Source organism: Somniosus microcephalus, chromosome 10 (assembly GCF_052327205.1).
Source record: "Somniosus microcephalus isolate GS21.2 chromosome 10, FLI_Smic_1.0, whole genome shotgun sequence".
Taxonomy (NCBI): domain Eukaryota; kingdom Metazoa; phylum Chordata; class Chondrichthyes; order Squaliformes; family Somniosidae; genus Somniosus; species Somniosus microcephalus.
The window spans coordinates 26521821-26536084 of record NC_140996.1 but is presented as its reverse complement, the minus strand read 5'-3'; the positions used below and the strand labels follow the sequence as shown (position 1 = coordinate 26536084).

Below are 14264 nucleotides of genomic sequence, written 5' to 3'. Positions count from 1 at the left end.
TACCTTTATACAGCATTATTACAAGATGAATTTGTGTTTAAGTAATCCTGTAAAACTTTTATAAAATTTAAGTTGTTTAGTTTCCATTAAAAAGTGCACCTTGTTCTCAATACCAATATTAATAAAACTTCAAAATGCTCACATTATTTTTAATAAAAATCAGTTCAAACTGTCGCATACATGGTCATTGCTGGGTTTAAGTGCAATGTGCTTCATCATAACTGATGGGGCGTACACAAATAATTTATGAATAATAAATTAACTTTTATAAAACCAACGAGAGAGTCAGCAATTGTGTGGTATTTTGTGAACTTCCTTACCCCCAAGTGCTTGTGGAACTCCATTAGTGTTAACTTTTACTGGCTCTGTAATGCGAACTATGGCACAAAAAAAGGTTTGTATTTGACTTTCACAGACATGCTGACCATACAGGTACTTGTGAAAAATAGAAATAAATGATTGCTGCAGTGCACAATGCAATTGGCTCGACAACAAATTTTTCTGTCCAGATTTTCCATGAATCAACAGTAACTTCATCTCGAATGACTTTCAGAAACTATACTTGTTTAACAAAATTGTAATATATCAATTATTAAAAGCAAATCAACTTTGATAGTCAATATTCCAATATACTTCTAAATACAATCATGTACCAGTGTTTAAATGGCTGGGAACACTGAAATGTACAGTTTTCACTTGTAACAAATGACTGTTAGGAAATATTTATATAGTGCTACTATTACACCTGGTTGTGCCATTATACCAAAGCAACATTAACTGATGGGGATAACTACAGGGATCTAACGACAGAAAATGTGAGAAATGAAGAACAGTTTGATCAGCATCGGAGAGAGAAGTTTAAGTTAATATTTCACATCTGTTCCTTCAGCACTCATCATGGGGAGAGAAGCAAGACCTCTTCAGGACCAGCATACCTGGAGCAGAAGCTGCAATGAAAACAGAGATGCTGGAAATAGGTTGAGTTACCCTTCTCTCTCAGATGCAGGTCGACTTCCAGGATTTTGCGCCTTTAAATTCAGACTTCAGCACTTTTCTCTTTACCACATTAGAGTCTTCTTAGTAAATACAAAATTACAGAGCTTTAATGAAAGCGATTACTGCGGTCAAACTTAGGTATCAGTTTTTTTTATATAAAAGTACTTAAATGAACGAGACAGTTGAAACAAAGCAAGTTTCCCAGCATTGGATTTAGTCAGTAAATTGCTGAGCTGTACAGACGAAAAGGGTCCTAAATTCAAACCCTGCTTTGTGCAGGGTTTGCTGATCTCAGCTAGGCTGACAGTAGGAATGGTACAATTGACTTAAAAGTCCTTGGGGCTAAGTACGGGAACAGTGAGTGTGTGAGTGTGTGCGAGTGTGCGAGTGTGCGAGAGTGCGAGAGTGCGAGAGTGCGAGAGTGTGTGAGTGTGTGTGAGTGTGTGAGTGTGTGTGAGTGTGAGTGAGTGAGTATGAGTGTGTGAGTGTGTGAGTGAGAGTGTGAGGGGTGTGTAGACTTTGGGTGAGTACATTGGAAAATAAGTGTCTAAATGGGGTAGAGGAGCAGAGGGATCTGGGGGTACAGATAAACAAATCACTAAAAGTAGGTAAATAAGGCCATATAAAGCAAAAAGCACTGGGGTTCATTTCTAGAGGGACAGAACTGAAAAGCAGTGAAGTTATGTTAAACTTATATAGAACCTTAGTTAGACCACACTTGGAGCATTGTGAATGGTTCTGGTCTCCATATTATAAAAAGGATATAGAGGCACTGGAGAAGGTGCAAGAAAGATTTACCAGGATGATGCCAGAACCGAGAGGTTCTACCTATCAGGAAAGATTGAACAGGCTGGGACTCCTTTCCCTAGAAAAGAGAAGACCGAGCGGTGACCTGATCGAGGTCTTCAGGATTATGAAAGGGTTTGATAGGGTAGACGTAGAGAAGATGTTTCCATTTGTGGGGAAGACCAGAACTAGAGGCCATAAATATAAGATAGTCACTAATAAATCAAATAGGGAATTCAGGAGAAACTTCTTTATCCAGAGAGTGGTGAGAATGTGGAACTCGCTACCGCAAATAGTTGGAAGCGAATAGCATTGATGTATTTAAGGGGATGCTAGATAAACACAGGAGGGGGAAAGGAATAGAAGGATCTACTGATTGGGGTTAGGTGAAGAAGGGTGGGAGAAGGCTCGTGTGGAGCATAAACACCAGCATAGACCCATTGGGCTGAATGGCCTGTTTCTGTGCTGTAAATATTTTGTAATACATGGTTGGCTGTAATCTCCCCTGCATTCACATCTCCTGTCAACACTCACAAATGAACAAATACCAGTTTAGGGGCAACACATTAATAAGTGTTTTATGTCTAAAACCAACAGTATCTGCTACTAATTTTTTATCATTTATGAAGTGGTTACAGTTCTTTATTTCCAGTTTATGGAGATTCTACTATTAAATCTCATTTGTAACATTATTGGAGTTTTTAAAACTATTGCTTATAGTTGAGGTATCAGTTTTGTTCAACAAGTGCTAGATTGTAGCACACACTTAAAATGGAGTGCTCCCACCTCAACAGGTTAGCGGTTTTGTTCAAATGCAATTCAATATAGACAAAGTTAATTAAATTTTCTAAAAAAAAAAAAAATCCCTTGTGGCAAAACACTCATTATAATACTGATTGCTGTTTGAAAAATGACTAATGTAAACCAAATATTAAACAAGTTAAATTTGGTCAAGAGGCATTTTGCACTGATAATATTGTATCTGCAAGTTTGAGATTATTACAATGCACAGGGCCAAGCTTTAAAAGCACAATATTACAACAGTTAGTTCACTTAGTATTACATCAGCTTATTAACAAAACTTATGTAATTATGTGCCTTGCCTAGTCTTTAGCATTTTCACCAAAACCAACTGTAGGTACAAACATCTCGTGACATGTCTAAACCCAGCCAGCTGGGCATCATTGTGTAACAGCTCCGGATTCTCTGCCTAAACAGTCTCTGTGGCAGCGAATGTCAGTAACATCCATCCCTCCAGCTTCCATCCTTAAGAGAACTGAGTGCAGTAAGGGGCTTTGGAGGCTGAAGGAAACTGGAAGTAAAATGAAAGACGTAATACATTAAATCACAGACTACAAAGTGTTCATTCCAGTTAAAACCATGCATTATACATCCGTGGTCATTTTTCATTATTACAGATTGCCAGGGAGTTTTGGTTTTGCTGCTCTTGACTTTGCCAACATAGGGTTCCTTTATCCTGCAAGTACATCTCTTTTACAAGAGAGGTATCTTGGCAAGATGATGATGATGATCAGCCTTAAGTTACAAAACAATTTTATAAAACTTTTAAAATGCACTTTGGACCTCAATTAAGTGTTCCAGCAGTAAACTGGAAGCTGGGACTTAGAGGAGTGTCTCCGAATGGCCAAAGACCAAGGAACTCGAGGTTTGAGAGTCACAAACATGGTAGATTCTGTCATCGAAGTGCTGTCCGTAGCTCAAAAACTATGGTTAATATTTGGTTTTATGCATTTTCCTACATTACAACAGTGACTACACTTCAAAAGTACAGGAAACTCTATTATCCGGCACCAACAGGACCGGCGTGGTGCCGGTTTATCAAAAAGTCCGGATTACAGAGAGGTATAGCTAAAAGGTACGAGAGCTCCGTACACAGCAACAAATCCAGGCTTCCCTGTTGCTTAGCAACATGTGCAGGAACTCCAGCCACAGACCAAGCGTCCCTGTTGCTTAGCAACAAGTGCATGAACCCCAGTTACACAGCCACAGATCCAGGAACTACCACTAATATGAAGTAAAACTTACCTGAACCTATGCTTGAATTTTGCCGGTTAACAGAGATTTCCGGTTATTTAGGTGCCGGTTAAAAGAAAGTTTCCTGTACTTACTTGATTGTGAAGCACTTTGGTAATCATCAGGAAAGGTACTATATAAATGCAAGTTCGTTCTTCCTTTCTTTTACAAAAATATTGAATTAAATCGATTTTTTTTTAAATTTTTTAAATGGCAAATATTTGCTCTCATTTTGGTGAACATATTGCCCAGAAATGACTGATATTAGTGGATGAATGGTTAATGGATGACATTACTTTATTTTATTGGAGACTTAACCCATTTAAAATAAATGGATTAACATCTGAATGAAAATTGCAGACAGAAGAATATCATAGAAACAAATTCCATTCATCCGCAAATATTGTGAACGGCCATTTCTAGGATTACATATCGTGTCATGTGACTTAGCAGTATGTCTGCTATTGTCCAATGATGTGACTCACTAAAGGCCTACTGAAGTCAATTTGCTGACAATAATGAAAGTTGTTTTCAAACACGTGACAGCTCTTCGACTAATTGCACTTAAAACTTCAGTCCAATGGTGTAATAATTGGTAAGTAACACAACAACTTTTATTGAAGGCTAGTCGATCTCTTGTGGTGTTGCACGTGGAGAGTCAAGACCAAGTGTAGCCTTCAGGTGAAATGGGGTTACAGGGTGAGAGATAGTTAGATCAGGATGTGCAGCCCCTACTTTAAAGTAATAATTTAGTCCTTATTTTTGTATTTCCATTATAAATTGTTATGACCACATTTATAATGCAAACTGCTTGTGTAAACCTGTTGCACTGTAATTATACCCTCTCATGCACAAGTACCTCTACTGACAAGAGGGTATAATTACATGACAAGTTTGCACAGGTAGTTTCTATTATAATTATATAAGAATTGATGATTAAATGGAAAAAGTTGACAGGAAGTGTGCGCAGTCATTAGATATTTAACATTTGAATCATCAATCTTCGGAAGTTGTAGGTTTTTTAAAATATATATTTTAAAAAATGCACAACTGGGCTAGATTTAGTAAAAAAAAGGGGCATAACATAGAAACATAGAAGATAGGAGCAGGAGTAGGCCATTCGGCCCTTTGAGCCTGCTCCGCCATTCAATGTGATCATGGCTGATCATCCAAATTCAGTACCCTGTCCCTGCCTTCTCCCCATATCCCTTGATCTCTTTAGCCTCAAGAAATATATCCAACTCTTTCTTGAATATATTTAATGAACTGGCCTCCACCGCCCTCTGTGGCAGAGAATTCCACAGGTTCACCACTCTCTGGGTGAAGAAATTCCTCCTCATTTCAGTCCTAAATGGCTTACCCCTTATCCTTAGACTATGACCCCTGGCTCTGGACTCCCCAGCCATCAGAAACATCCTTCCTGCATCTAGTCTGTCCAGGCCTGACAGAATTTTATAGGTTTCGACGAGATCCCCTCTCAAACTTCTAAACTCCAGTGAGTATAAGCCCAATCGACACAATCTCTCCTCATACGTCATTCCTGCCATCCCAGGTATCAGCCTGGTGAATCTTCGCTGCACTCCTTCCATGGCAAGTACATCCTTCCTCAGGTAAGGCGACCAAAACTGCACACAATACTCAAGGTGTGGTCTCACCAAGGCCCTGTACAACTGTAGCAAGACATCCTTGTTCCTGTACTCGAACCCTCTTGCTACGAAGGCAAACATACCATTTGCCTTCTTAACCGCCTGCTGCACCTGCATGCTTACCTTCAGCGACTGGTGCACAAGAACACCCAGGTCTCTTTGCACTTCCCCTTCTCCCAATCTATTGCCATTCAAATAATAATCTGCCTTCCTGTTTTTGCCACCAAAGTAGATAACCTCACATTTATCCACATTACAGTGCATTTGCCATGTTTCTGCCCAATCACCCAACCTGTCCAAATCGTACTGGAGTTTCACGACATCCTCCTCACCGCATACCCTCCCACCCAGCTTTGTGTCGTCTGCAAATTTGGAGATATTACATCCAATTCCCTCGTCCAGATCATTAATATATATAGTGAACAGCTGCGGTCCTAGGACCGATCCTTGCGGTACCCCACTAGTCACTGCCTGCCACTCGGAAAATGACCCGTTTATTCCAACTCTTTGCTTTCTGTCCACCAACCAGTTCTCTATCCAAGTAAATACCTTGCCCCCAATCCCATGTGCCTTAATTTTGCACGCTAATCTCTTATGTGGGACCTTATCGAAAGCCTTCTGAAAGTCCAAATACACCACATCCACTGGTTCTCCCTTATCTATTTTACCAGTTACATCCTCAAAAAATTCCAGTCGATTAGTCAAGCATGATTTACCTTTTGTAAATCCATGTTGACTTTGTCCGATCCCGTCACTGCTTTCCAAGTGCTCTGCTATTACATCTTTTATAATGGACTCTAGCATTTTCCCCACTACCGATGTCAGGCTTACCAGTCTATAATTCCCCGCTTTTTCTCTACCACCTTTTTTGAATAGTGGGGTAACATTAGCTACCCTCCAATCCATGGGTACTGTTCCAGAATCTATCGAGTTCTGGAAGATGACCAGCAATGCATCTACTATTTCTAGGGCCACTTCCTTAAGCACCCTGGGATGTAGATTATCAGGCCCTGGGGATTTATCGGCCTTCAGTCCCATCAATTTTCCTAACACTATTTCCCTACAAATACTGATTTCTTTCAGTTCCACCCTTTCATCAGACCCTATGTTCCCCGGCATCTCTGGAAGGTTATTTGTGTCCTCCTTTGTGAAGACAGAACCAAAATATGTATTTAGTTGGTCTGCCATTTCTTTGTTCCCCATTATAAATTCCCCTGATTCTGACTGCAAGGGACCTACGCTTGACTTCACCAATCTTTTTCTCTTCACATATCTATAAAAGCTTTGAGTCAGTTTTTATGTTCCCTGCAAGCTTACTCTCATTCTATTTTCCCTTTCTTAATTAATCCCTTTGTCCTCCTTTGTTGAATCCTAAACTGCTCCCAATCCTCAGGATTATTGCTTGTTCTGGCCAATTTATATGTCCTCTCCTTGGATCTTATGCTATCCCTAATTTCCCTTGTTAGCCACGGTTGAGTCACCTTTTTTGTTTTATTTTTATGCCAAACTAGGATGAACAAATTCTGTAGCTCATCCATTCGGTCTTTGAATGTTTGCCATTGCTTATCCACCGTCAACCCTTTGAGTGCCATTCCCCAATCAATCCTACCCAACTCGCTCCTCAGACCATCGTAGTTTCCTTTATTTAAATTGAGGACCCTAGTCTCTGAGTCAACTACTTCATTCTCCATCTTAATGAAGAATTCGATCATATTATGATCGCTCTGACCCAAGGGGCCTCGTACAACAAGATTGCTAATTAATCCTTTCTCGTTACATAATACCCAATCTAAGATGGCCTGATCTCTGGTTGGTTCCTCGACATATTGGTCCAGGAAACCATCCCGTAAACACTCCAGGAATTCATCCTCCACAGTATTGTTACTAATTTGGTTGGCCCAATCTATATGTAGATTAAAGTCACCCATGATGACTGCTGTGCCCTTATTGCACGCTTCTTTAATTTCCCTTTTAATGCCATCCACAACCTCCGCCTTACTGTTTGGAGGTCTATATACCACTCCCACTAACGTTTGTTCCCCCCTTAGTATTTCTCAATTCTACCCATACAGATTCCACATCATCAGAGCTAATATCCTTCATTACATAACTGAAGCCATCAAAAATGACAGGCTGCTGGGGCATGGTATTAGAGGACAACTGGGACTGGTGGAACTAGGCTCCATTTTGAGCCACCACCTTCACGTAAGAACATAAAAAATAGGAGTAGACCATTTGGCCCCTCGAGTCTTTTCCGCCATTCAATAAGTTCATGGCTGATCTTCTCCCTCATCTCCACTTTCCTGCACTATCCCCAAATCCCTTGATTCCCTTAATATTCTAAAATCTATCAATCTCGGTCTTGAATATACTCAACGACTGAGCCTCCACAGCCCTCTGGGGTAGAGAATTCCAAAGATTCACCACTTTGAGTGGAGAAATTTCTCCTCATCTCAGTCCTAAATAGCCAACCCCTTATTCTGAGACTGTGACCGCTGGTTCTAGACTCCCCAGCCAGGGGAAACATCCTCCCTGCATCTACCCTGTCAAGCCCTGTAAGAATTTTATATGTTTCAATGAGATCACCTCTCATTCTTCTAAACTCTAGAGAATATAGGCCTAGTCTACTCAATCTGTCCTCATAGGACAATCCCCCGAGAGGACCAAGAAAATTGGAGGGAAATTTTCAAAGAAATAATCATTTAGCAAGACTGGTTAAATGTTTGAGCATTTAAAGCAGAACCATTTAGCCAAACCACTGTTTGTCACTTCAATTTATTCCCCCAAGTTGGGAGATCACAGTTATTTTGCAACTCATGAATAAAGACTCTCATGAATAAATGGGCTCTCCACTGAGCTCTGTAAGGTATAATCTACGAAACACACAGGTGGGAGTGGGATTAAATTTCACCAGTTCCTGAAACACGTTAAATGGAATTGCTTCATGGTGGTGGAGCAGAAGAAAAATAAGCTACACTCGAGTACTTGATCCTCACCTCTCTGAATAATCACAAAACAGCAGTCAGCAAGAGTTAACAGCTGACAATGCCAAGAGTAGAAAATGCATGGGAAAGAATAAAACCAATTATTTCACAGATAAATAGTTCTAATTATTATTATTTTTTTAAAACTCACCTTCGGACTGGTTGCGCTAATTTGCTTCTGGGTATTCCACTAGCTCCAATAGCCGATGTTGGTCTGGGAAGGCCACTCCGACCTGGTATTGCTGTGTTTGCAGGCCTATTCGGTAAAGGGATGCCAGTACTCGAGATGGAATGCAAACTGACAGATGTATGGATCCCATTTGTGTTACTCACGGTTGGACTCACATAGGCCGTTGCTTTAGGTGGTTGCCGGACTGACAATGGAAAATGGCTGACGCTGTTGACTCTCTGTTGAAGTTTATTTAGAGAAGGGCCTACGAAGTGAAGAGAAGATTAGGATTACTTATACAACACATTTGATTCATTTCCCCTCAGTATGAACTTGTGGGAGTTTTAACCTTAAGTTTGGGCATTTTTGAGACTGCTTGTGCATTACACTCAACTGCAGTGATCTTTAAACAGAAAAGTTGACCTTCAAATGAACTTCAGTGCAATGCAGTGATAACCACACAGTGTACACCTCTGCCGCATTTCCTTGGAAACATATACTGCATTGTTTCAAGCTGTAAAGCTTGGTCTGAAATTGCTGTCTTACAGCATTCATTCAGCCACTTTAGTGCTGCAATAGGTCTTAATGTGGCTACAAAGAGGATCAAAGTACGCAAAGCAATACATATGCAGCTCCTCCTGGCAAATCTAAACTGAATGGGAGGTTTTGCAACGAACTAGGCTGTGGGACATGTGCACTGAATATCAGAAAATCATCGGTTTCATTTGTTATTGCTTTAGTCACAATGGAGCATGCTGTATCATATTCAGTCAAACATGACGAGTTTGTTAATTCAACATAGAAACAACAAGCGCCTATGTAGCATCACTTCATGTCGCTCAGTAACTAGGGCCCTACTTTCCGGAACTCCCTCTCTAAGCACCTCAGCCCTCGTCAATTCCTTCCTTCCAAAAGCTTCTTAAGAACCCTTCCCTTCTACTGTTTCCTGCCCTTCCCAAACCGGTTTCGTAGCTCACCGTTGCTCAGTGTCAACTTTTGCGCGCCATCCTGCAAAGCACTCAAACTTTTCCCTGCACATTAGGAATTGCTATAGAAATCTAAATTGCTGTGATATGTCCCCATTGCTACTCAATTCAATTCAAATCGCTTTATTGGCATGATAAGGTACATCTTATGTTGCCAAAGCATCGAAAAACATTTATGGTTGAACACAAACGCAGATCTATTCATACAGTGTATAAACAGATATATCCCTGAGTGTATAAATATACATTTGTATAATTTGTATATACTCTTTTCTTAGGTTTACTGGTTGTCCCTCTGTTTATGGCAAGCTGTAACATAGTGTGCCGCTAAGGTTACACAATTTCTCTCTTCCCCTAGTAGGTATGGGAGTTTTTGGTCGTCATTCAAATTTCTGAATTCAGGGCATATTTTTGTGAATTTTTGGTAGAAATTCTCCCCGATGCCCTGATATTTTCCACAAGCTGTGAGGAAATGCCTCTCTGTCTCCACCACTCCCTGACTGCAGTGAGAGCATATCCTGTCCTCTCTTGGCAGCCGGGTCTGTCTGTGTCTGCCTTTTTCGATGGCCAGGCTATGTTCACTAAGTCTGTACCTTGTCAAGGTTTTTCTCAGTTTGCTATCCTTTACCATGGTCAGGTATTCAGCCATATTGTACTGTCTGTTTAGGGCCAAGTAGCAATTGAGTTTGTTTTGGGTTTTTGTTGTTTCTGCATAATATGACAGGTATTTTTCCTTTTGCTTAGTGACAATTGTGTTGGGTCGAACTCTCTGTGCTACGATGTCACTGTCCTGAGGCTGGTTATTGTTAGTAGTGAATTCACTGAGTCCCAGGACTAGTTGACTGAGGGTATTCTTCTTTATGGTCCTCTCTTGGCATTTCAGGGCTTCGTAATGATAGCCGTGGGGGTTGCTCATTTTTAGGTGTTTCCAAAATTTGGTGGCTCTTTTTTGGATGGTAATTATTAATGGATATTGGCCTAGTTCTGCCCTGCATGCATTGTTTACGGTTTTCCTTTGAGTCCGGAGGATACCTTTACAGAATTCTGCATGTAGGATCTCAATTGGGTGTTTGTCCCATTTTGCAAATTCTTGTTGTGTTAGCGGTCCCCACACCTCACTGCCATAGAGTGCAATTGGTTCAATTACTGATTTAAAAATTTTGAGCCAAATGCTAATTGGGATTTCTATTTGGATTGATTTTTTAAATGGCATAGAAAGCCCTTCTTGCTTTCTCTTTCAGTTCATTCACAGCCAGATGAAAATTTCCCGTAGAGCTGATTTTTAAGCCCAAGTATGTGTAGTTAGTGGTTTGTTCAATTTTAGTCACCTTAAAGTGATAAATACAAATCTTACAACATCTCAGTGGCAAGCTTCAGCTACATCACAGAGAGTGTGATCATGATCACTAGTGTGCATGATTGACCGTCCTGTTGCACACTTGTTCATTGTGCAAACTTGGGAATATTTTAATTTCCATAGTTTCCCTTAAAACATGCTGGCAGCTGATCTACTGGCAAACAATGAAATGTACAAAACAATAAGCAGCCTCTATCAGCAGGTCGCGTACTGTTGACATGTGCCTCGTCCCCTTGTGAAACAATATTAATTGTCTACACTGCTGTTGAGAGCGCGGAGCTTGTTTTGTTTGGCATTGACAGGTCAGCTGATTCTGCCAGCGGAGTTTTTTTTGCAAGTGAACTTTATTTGGATTGGATGGGGTGAGGAGCACTGTTGGACGTGCCCGTCATCCACTTGTGCTACCACAGTGAAAGATAGGGTGAGGACTGTGCTCCAACGAGAACTGACCTAGCTTTAAAATAACATTCCTGCTCTCAATGCAACAAAGAGAAAACGCCAAAATTACAGGTCGTTTTCTCCTACAATGCAAGGTAAACTGCATTCACCAGATCGTCTTCCTTTATTTCCGCCAGCTACAACATCTCCCCCTGCACTCTTCTCTCTGCTTTTTGGATGGACTGTTCCCTCCATGACACCTTATTTCTACCACCCCTTCCTTCAGCTGCCTTTCCCTGGCGCAAGTGCAGAAGATGCAACACCTGTCCACTCCTTCTCCCACAATATTCTCCAGGGCCCCAAACACTCTTTCCATGAGAGACATCAAATTCATGCGTACATTCAGCAATATAGAATATTAGTTTTGTTGCTCATGCTGCAATCTCCTCTACACTGGGGAGACCAAATGCAGGTTAGGCAATTTAAAAACAAATTCTCACGGGATATGGGCGTCGCTGTCAAGATCAGCATTTATTGCCCATCCCTAATTACCCTCGAGAAAGTGGTAGTGAGCCGCCTTCTCGAACCACTGCAGTCCGTGTGGTGAAGGTACTCCCACAGTGCTGTTAGGGAGGGCGTTCTGGATTTTGAACCAGTGGCGACGAAGGAACGGCGATATACTTCCAAGTCAGGATGGTGTGTAACTTGGAAGTGGTGGTGTTCCCATGCGCCTGCTGCCCTTCTCTTTCTAGGTGGTAGAGATTGCGGGTTTGGGAGGTGCTGCCGAAGAAGCCTTGGCGAGTTGCTGCAGTGCATCTTGTAGATGGTACACACTGCAGCCATGGTACACCAGTGGTGGAGGGAGCAAATGTTAAGGTGGTGGATGGGATGCCAATCAAGCAAGCTGTTTTGTCCTGGATGGTGTTGAGCTTCGAGTGTTGTTGGAGCTGCACTCATCCAGGCAAGTGGAGAGTATTCCATCACCCTCCTAACTTGTGCCTTGTTGATGGTGGAAATGCTTTGGGGAGTCAGGAGGTGAGGCACACGCCAAAGAATACCCAGCCTCTGACCTTTTCTGGTCAATTGTGACCCCCCCCCCCAGGATATTGATGGTGGGGGATTCGGCAATGGCATTGCTGTTGAATGTCAAGGGGCGGTGGTTAGACGCTCTCGTTGGAGATGGTCATTGCCTGACACTTGTGGATGTGAATGTTACTTGCCACTTATCAGCCCAAGCATGATGTTGTCCAAGTCTTGCTGCATGCAGGGACAGGCTGCTTCATTATCTGAGGAATTGTGAATGGAACTGAACACTGTGCAGTCATCAACGAACACTACTTCTGACCTGATGATGGAGGGAAGGTCATTAATGAAGCAGATGAAGATGGTTGGGCCTAGCACACTGCTCTGAGGAACTCCTGCAGCGATGTCCTGGGGCTGAGATGATTGGCCTCTAACAACCATCTTCTTTTGTGCTGGGTATGACTCCAGCCAGTGGAGAGTTTCCCCACCCGATTCCCATGGACTTCAATTTTACTAGGGCTCCTTGATGTCACACTCAGTCAAATGCTGCCTTGATGTCGAGGGTAGTCACTCTTACCTCACCTTACCTGGAATTTATGCTCTTTTGCAAATGTTTGGACCAAGGCTGTAATAAGGTCTGGAGTCAAATGGTCCTGACGGAACCCAAACTGAACATCAGTAAGCAGGTTATTGGTGAGTAAGTGCTGCTTGATAGCACTGTCGATGACACCTTCCATCGCCTTGCTGATGATTGAGAGTAGACTGATGGGGCGGTAATTGGCCAGATTGGATTTGTCCTGCTTTTTGTGGGCAGGACATACCTGGGCAGTTTTCTACATTGTCAGGTAGATGCCAGTGTTGTAGCTGTACTGGAACAGCTTGGCTCGAGGCGCGGCTAGTTCTGGAGCACAAGTCTTCAGCACGATAGCCGGGATGTTGTCGGGGCCCATAGCCTTTGCTGTGTCCAGTGATCTCAGCCATTCTTTGATATCACGTGGAGTGAATCGAATTGGCTGAAGACTGGCTTCTGTTATGGTGGGTACCTCAGGAGGAGGCCGAGATGGATCATCCACTCTAATTCTGGTTGAAGGTGGTTGCAAACGTTTCAGCCTCGTCTTTTTCATTCATGTGCTGGGCTCCGTCATCATTAAGGATGGGGAAGTTCATGGACTCTCCTCCTCCAGTTAGTTGTTTAATTGTCCACCACCATTCACGACTAGATGTGGCAGGACTGCAGAGCTTTGATCTGATCTGTTGGTTGTGGGATCACTTAGCGCTGTCTATAGTATGCTACTTCTGCTGTTTAGCGTGCATTCAGTCCTGTGTTGTAGCTTCTCCAGGTAGGCACTGACATGAATCAACTGAGCGGCCTGCGGGTGGCGCTGCCCAGGAAGAGTATAAATGCTCGGGCACAGGCCCAGCTTGCGCAGGACATTCTTAACAGGAACTAGTGAAGGACACAACTAGACCTCCATGTTGTAAAACAGTTGATTAAAGCTTTGTTTAACGCTTAGACCAAGTGCCTAGTAGTTTTCTTACGTCAGGCACCTCATTTTTAGGTATACCTGGTGCTGCTTCTGGCATGCTCTCCTCATTGAACCAGGGTTGGTCCCCTGGCTTGATGGCAATGGTAGAGTGAGGGATATGCCAGACCATGAGGTTACAGGTTGCAGAGGACTACAACTCTGATGCTGCTGCTGATGGCCCACAGCGCCTCATGGATGCCCAGTTTTGAGCTGCTGGATCTGTTATGAATTTATCACATTTAGCACGGTGGTAGTGCCACACAACACGATGGAGGGTGTCCTCAGTGCAAAGACGGGACTTTGCCTCCACAAGGACTGTGCAGTGGTCACTCCTACCAAAAAGGTCATGAACAGCTGCAGCTGTGACAGGTAGATTGGC

General features: G+C 42.3%; 1 protein-coding gene across 2 annotated transcripts in view; it reads right to left on the bottom strand.

The window, feature by feature from the left end:
• Window positions 1-1483: 1483 nt before the first annotated feature.
• The window catches only part of slain1a (SLAIN family member 1a), a 112148-nt gene continuing 99367 nt past the window's right edge, over window positions 1484-14264 (bottom strand). For both annotated transcript variants that reach the window (XM_085998534.1, XM_085998535.1), the window contains 2 exons: window positions 8598-8880; window positions 1484-3094 (listed from right to left, as the gene is read on the bottom strand). In XM_085998534.1, the coding sequence (XP_085854660.1) occupies window positions 3019-3094; window positions 8598-8880 (359 nt within the window). In that variant the 3' untranslated portion in view covers window positions 1484-3018. The remainder of the gene's footprint in view (window positions 3095-8597; window positions 8881-14264) is intronic.